Below are 7,134 nucleotides of genomic sequence, written 5' to 3' on the forward strand. Positions count from 1 at the left end.
AGACTCCCACATCTTCTAACACCTTGATAATTTCGTTTAGGTTCTTTTAAATGATAGAACAAACCTATCAAATGTTATATCTATTTATTTCTCCATATAGCAAAATAAATACTGTTTTAAATATTAGGGCTTCAGAAAAGATATTTTAAATTGATATGTTATTAAAAGTTGTACATAAATGTACCATTTATAAATATGATTTGTAACTATACATATCCTTTTCCTTTGTTATTTGAGGAAATTATTTGTTTTTTTATAATAATGTGTTATCAGGATCAGGAAGAGAACTGCCTTAGATTTCCTTAACTGTTATTAGGATTATTTCTCAGGTACTAAAACTCTCAAAAAATTGGATATTTTAAAACACTTGAATAATTTAATTTAAGATCATGAGAACTAGTAGCTACATTTGCGAGTAAGCTTAGTGAAAATAAATGGGAAGTCTAATAGCTTTCTGAATATCACAGTTCTGCTTCACTATCTTTTTTATTCACTATAGGAATAATTCTGCCTAAACAAATGTGGTAAACAGGTAAAAAATAGATCAAATAGAGACAGTTATACACTTTGTTCAAGTTCGAAGTCAAAGAGGTTAGAATTCAATTACAAACACTTTTCCTTTGTTACATTATGCAAACTTGGAACTAGAGATTATACTATCTAGTGAAAATATCTCATATTTTAAGATGTGCATCTTCATTTCCCAAATAGATTAAACAGTTGATCAATGTAGAAACAATAATCATATCACAAACTTACATTGCAAACAACTACAAAAATGTGAAAAAACTGTTTACGAATGATAGCAAAGAATAAATTATTTTTCAGCACACATAATTAGGTATATACAAGATAATTTAAAACCAAATTGAATGATTGCTAATGCTGAGCTCTTAAAAATCTCCATCAAAATATACATGTTACCCAAAAGAGAGTGATAAAAATAAATTGTGACACAAAAGTGGAATGTTGTCTCTCTTTTCATCCACAAAACTTGGATAATATCTCATCAAAATAATTTGCCAAGTGTGCAAATGATGAAAAACTTTAATTCCAAAACCATTTCTCTAGATTACCGACAGATTTATATTCCTGATGCCTTTTCACATGATCACAAGCCAAGCATGCATGTGATTCCCAAAATCGTGGAAGATTTACTGTGAAATCCTTCCTCCAGTTAAAGTAACTAAGGTATAACTTATCGTTTTTGTCAACATCCTTCAGATACTTTGCTAGCTCACTGGGAGAGTTATAATCCTCCACATGAATGAATGAATCTGCTGGAATATAATTTTCATAGTTTTCCCTAGATGGCCCCAGAACAACAGGTACAGAGCCAGCCAGAAAAGCATTGTAGAGCTTTTCTGTGATGTAATCTTTGTGGATGGAGTTTTCAAAGGAAAGATAAAATTTGCAAGTAGATATGGTAGGAATCAAATTTTTATCATTCACATACTCTCCAAAGGCTTGCCCATAGGTATGGATTTCAATACTTTTGCTTAGTTCATTGTAATACTTGACCCTGGCGTGCTCAGGGTTCCAGTTACTTACAACCCAGCACACTAACTTCTCTTTGCTTGGCACTTCAAACACGAAGGGGTTTGTGCTCACTGTCAAGAAGCCATAAGGCACTTGGATATCTGAGTCGCGGCGATAAGTCAGAGTCAGATTGAACAGGTGCTCAATACCACTCTTTTGGGGTGTGTGAGTGGGTGATTCCAAATTCATCCAGATCCATTTCTGGAAGGGTGGCCTAGCCTGCTGAGGTAAATTAGTCAGATCCCAACTGATGTCTCGGTGATGGATCAGAACTGCATGAGATTTGTTGTACAGAGAACGGTCTGTTGTGAGGTGGCATCCTTGGATGTTGAACATTGCTTGGCAGGATGTAAGATCAAAGGTCTGCCCAAATGGCCACACCCAAATCAGAATAGTAGTTTCATTAAAATAATCAGTTTTGGTGGAGAAGAAATTTTTCATTTTCAGCACTGAGCTGGCTGACTCCATTGGACTGAAGATCCAGCTGTTGGTGGGCTTGATGTAAATGAACAGACATGCCACGAAGCAGCCCAGGATAATGCAGACGATTAAAAATGGGCGGAGAATTCCTTTGGATGCTGGTGTCATACTTTTTTCTGTGAAACAGAAAGAGAAAGATAGAGGGATAGGTAGGGGCAGGGATGAGGAGTAAGTCATAAATATAATTTGAGATGAACAGGTGGTACATCCTAAAATATACTTAATCACAAAATCAACTGCATTTACCTTTTCAGTGTTATCAAACTATTGAGAGAAATAGAACTTTCATTTAAGGCAAGAGACTACTTTTAAAAGGAAGTTTCCCAATAAGTGTTGGAGAGGCTGTGGAGAGAAGGGAACACTCATACACTGCTGGCGGGGGTGCAAACTGGTGCAGCCACTGTGGAAAACAGTATGGAGTTTCTTCAAAAACTTAAGACTAGATCTACAATGTAATCCAGCTATCCTACTGCTGGGTATTTTTCCAAAGAACTTGAAAACACGAACGCATAAAGATACACGCACCCCTATGTTCATTGCAGCATTATTCACAATAGCCAAGACTTGGAAGCAACCTAGGTGCCCATCAAGGGACGAATGGATGAAGAAGATATGGTATATATACACAGTGGAATACTACTCAGTCATAAGAAATGATGACATCCTGTGATTTGTAACAACATGGATGGAACTTGAGGGTATTATGCTGAGTGAAATAAGTCAGAGGGAGAAAGTCAAATACTGTATGATCTCAATGAAAAGTAGAAGATAAAAACAATGACAAACACATAGAAACAGATTGGATTGGTGGTTGCTAGAGGGGAAGAAGGGAGGGAGGAGAGTGAAAGGGGTGATTAGGCACATTTGTGTGGGGATGGATTGTAATTAGTCTTTGGGTGGTGAACATGATGTAATCTACACAGAAGTTGAAATATCTAACAATGAAATTTATATAATATTATAAACCAATGTTACTGCAATAAAAAACAAACAAAATAAATAAAAAATAAAAGGAAGTTTCTCTTATATTCTTCAAATAATGAGTCAGAATTTGTTATAAATGTACCAGCATACCTTCAAGCCAAGTTACATTTTTTTTCAATGCCATCCTTACCTGTTATGTTTTTACTTGCTTAGGAAATCTGGCACAACAAAGACTGTCATCACCAAAGCTATGACTAATATTTTTAGTATTTTGAAACCACATCAGATTCAGGAACATCTCCCAGTTGATAATAATGACTTATTTACCAGTGCACTTTTTGAGACTGTAATATAACTTCGCAGTTCAGATGGAATTCAGTAGAAAACCAAACTATTTAAAGGAAAAAATTATATTTTTGTTTTTTAGCATAAATCTTTCTTCACTGCTAAGAATGCATCAGGATGATCATGGTGTAAAAAATGGCAACTCTTGATTTGATATCTGTTTTTTGTTTTGTTTTGTTTTCTAGTGAGTACACTGATGCAAAAATTTGATAAATTAAAACCCCTCATAGTTTTATTTTTATTTTTTCTTACAATTTTCTTTGCTTACTTTTAATAATCTGTTAGTACATCCAATATCTACTGGATGTGGTAATCAAATGCTCTAATGGCATTAGAACAACATTTTCTCTTATGTAGTACTGGGGCATTAAAGCAGTTTTGCTTAGCATTAAAATGATGCTAGTATTATAAAAATAAACGGATTCTCAAAAAAAGAAATATATTTCATGGAGAACAATATTGATCTTGTGAATCTTAGCAGATTGCAGCCAAAAAGATGCGTGAAGCCGTTTAAATTTTTTTAAATCAAATGTCTTCAAGATTTTTCCTCTTTGACATTCATGCCTCCTTATGACTATGAACACAAAGATAAAATATGAAATATGTTTGCAAAACTATCTCCTGATCAAATTCTTACTGATTCTGTGAATCTCATTGTTTTTCTCACCAAAATAATATGGTCTATCAATTCCAGATTCGGTAAAGTATTTTGAAATCTTGACCAAAGCTAGTGTAGAAACGTTAGATATTTTCCTTCCAGAAGAAGGGAGAAATTGTCCTTCATTTAGTTACTTAAATTTATGTGAACATTTTAAAAGTCATATTTTTTTTGTTATGCAGTTTTTCTTAAAGCATTTGACATTCTCTATGTAGTAAAGCTTGATTTTGTCAGTCCGAAGAGTCTGGACATTGTATTCTGGAGCACTCCTAGAACAGAACTATAGTAATCAAAGACAGGCTTACCATCAAAGTTAGCTTCAGTCCTGTCCAGTGAATAAGAAAAGGAAAACAAATACGTGTATGCTAAATATGTCTGGGAACTATTAATGAACCCTTGAGCTGCAAAGAAACTCAGGGAGGAATATGATGGAGATCTCAACCCTTTAGAACTAACTGACATTGATGGTACTACATATCAAATTTTGTGAAAGGTACTTACAACAGTACTTAGAAGTAAATTTACAGATTTGCACAATTTTGGGGAAACTAATTAACAATTTGGTCAACTCAACAAGCTGGACAAAGAATAATGGTCCAAAGCTAAAGAAATAAGAAGTTAAAAATAAAAGTAGTGATAGAAATCATTAAAATTGAGAGCAAAAATTTGAGACGATCAATAACATCACATGTAACCATGGGAGGTGATGGATGTTAACTAAACTTATTATGGTAATCTTTCTGCAATATTACATACACCAAATCATGATGTTGTACACCTTAAACTAATATAATGTTATATGTCAGTTATAACTCAATAAAACTGGAAAAAAATACTAAGATAAACTTCAGGCAAGGATAATCAAGAAAAAGAGAAATTCAAATTAAATGCCAAAAAAGAGTAAATAATTATTGATTTAATATAGAAAAAAACTAGAAATGATTATATTGTGTAATTTTATGGTAATAAATTTGAAAATCTGATTAAATGAATAGTTGTATTTCTGCACAAATAGAAAAATGCCAATTTTAATCAGAAATTCTGATTAAAGAAATAGCAGTTAAAGAAATGGAATTCATAAATGATAACAACTAAAAACAAACACTAGACCTAGATGATATTGCGGGAGTGATATTAACAATTCAATGAATAAGGAATGCTATCACCTTAAAAATAAAATCATTGTAGAGAACAGAAAAATAAGCAAAGAAGCTTAACTCATTATGTGAGCCAATTTTTATCTTGTTACCAAAAGAAATATGGAAAGTTAAAAAAAGTCTATTTCATTTATGAAGACAGATGCAAAAATACAAAAATTTATCAATAAAGAGTATTGAATATATATCATGATGTAATTCAAGCGTAAATTTATGGCAGTTTAGTTATGTCTGATCCTGCTTTATAAACTTAACTAGTTGGACAATCTCTCAATTTTTTCTAGACTTTGAGATCTACACTCAGAAAACTTACTGGAAGGATCTCCTTTCTAATGGAGTAATATTGATCTTTAAGATACCTGATTTGATTGAGCACTCCAGTGTTTTGTTCTGTTTTTCTATGAGGCCGGTGATTAATGGTTTTTAGAAATGCTCTCATTGAAAGCTTCCTCAAATCTTTTTTGAATTGAAATGCAATGGCAAAAACCATCTAAATAAATGATATCAATTCAATACAACCAGGTTACAACTTTAATAGCCCACATTTAAGAAATGCTCACTCTCAGCTGGGCCTTGTGCTAGCATTTTGCACACATCATTTCCCACAATCCTCATAGAGCCCCTATCAAGGAGGCCTTTTATCACATCTTCACAGATAAGAAAATTGAAAGCCAAAGACATAGTTAACTAGCTTGACCATTGAGTTATGTTCTTTCTTGACTTCTACAATCTTCTTTGAACAAATAATACAAACATTGATAATCCATTGAGGTGCATTTGGCACCTCAAGTTTTATTGTCTTGATTTCCTGGTCTCCATTCTTTATAATTGAGGACTATTTACCCATGAGTTAAATTTACATAAATTTCCTTTAATCAGAACAATACCAGACACTTATACGGTGCTTGTTAGTGCCAAACATTGATCTGAGCATTTATATTAACGTATGTAGATATGTAAGCACACGTATTACTTCACTATATTCCCATTTTATTGATGAAGAAAATGAGGCCCAATATAGTTAAGAAACTTGCCCAAGGTCACACAGTTAGAAGTGGCAGAGTATACTTTCAGACCCAGGCTATCGGGCTCCAGAGTCTGGGCACTTGATGACTACCTTTTGTGTTCACAGATTCCCCAGTCTGCAGCCAGGAGAATGCAATCATCTTGATGATACCAGAATATAAGCTCCATGAGGGGCTTTGTTTCATTACTGCTGAATTCTGATCACCAGAATACAGTAGGTGCTTAATAAATGCTGTATACGTTGCATGAATGAATGAGGGGATTGCTGAGTCCCAAATATATGCAAGGTAAAATGCTTGGTAACTTGATAAACAAAAATGAGCTGTGTGTGAATGAATGAATGTATACTTAGTTGCTTTCTCTGTGCATTTAACATATATCCCTCTACAGCATAACTACCATTTAAATTGACATACAGGTATTCCTACCGCTAGATGAGCAAAATCTCCCAGTTTTGCCTGTCTTTGTTGCATCTCAAAGTTGGCATCTATTTAGTACATTTTAGTCCCGTGACTCCTTTTTTGGCCAAATAAGAAAGAATTGGTCACTAGGCAGATACAATGTTCCTTCCACTGTGTGCCTGTCAGTTTTCCTGCTTCCTGGACATTTTGTATTCCTTGAACTTCTCATTAACTCTTTGCACATCCTCTCCCCTCAACTTTTCAGTGCTGTCGGAGTCAATTACTAACCAACAGGGGCAGTTACTCAGTGACCCCTGCTTTGTACAGAAGCTGTCAGAAAAGTCTGCCTCTTGGAGCCAAATTGACATCCCCTTGACAGGAACCTTTTCACATCCTCCTCATAACTAAAATTCAGCTGGGTATCCAACATGTCTTGAACTGTTAATCGATAGAATTTATTTTTAAAGCACTTGCAGCAGTGTTACTATAGCTTTCACCAGAGACAGCAATAAATTTATAGCATAAAGTAAATTGTAACAGTAAATAGGATAATTCAAACTTTTCAACTTTTTAAAATAGGTTCAAGTACTATAAAAGAATATAA

The 7,134-nt window shown here is 33.9% G+C and overlaps 1 protein-coding gene across 1 annotated transcript; it reads right to left on the reverse strand.

The window, feature by feature from the left end:
- Positions 1 to 1,047: 1,047 nt before the first annotated feature.
- On the reverse strand, positions 1,048 to 2,127 carry FUT9 (fucosyltransferase 9). Its single transcript, XM_046674633.1, has one exon. The coding sequence runs from the start codon at positions 2,125 to 2,127 to the stop codon at positions 1,048 to 1,050; it is 1,080 nt and encodes a 359-aa protein (XP_046530589.1).
- Positions 2,128 to 7,134: the final 5,007 nt, after the last annotated feature.

This window comes from Equus quagga, chromosome 11, assembly GCF_021613505.1.
Source record: "Equus quagga isolate Etosha38 chromosome 11, UCLA_HA_Equagga_1.0, whole genome shotgun sequence".
In the NCBI taxonomy this organism is placed as follows: domain Eukaryota; kingdom Metazoa; phylum Chordata; class Mammalia; order Perissodactyla; family Equidae; genus Equus; species Equus quagga.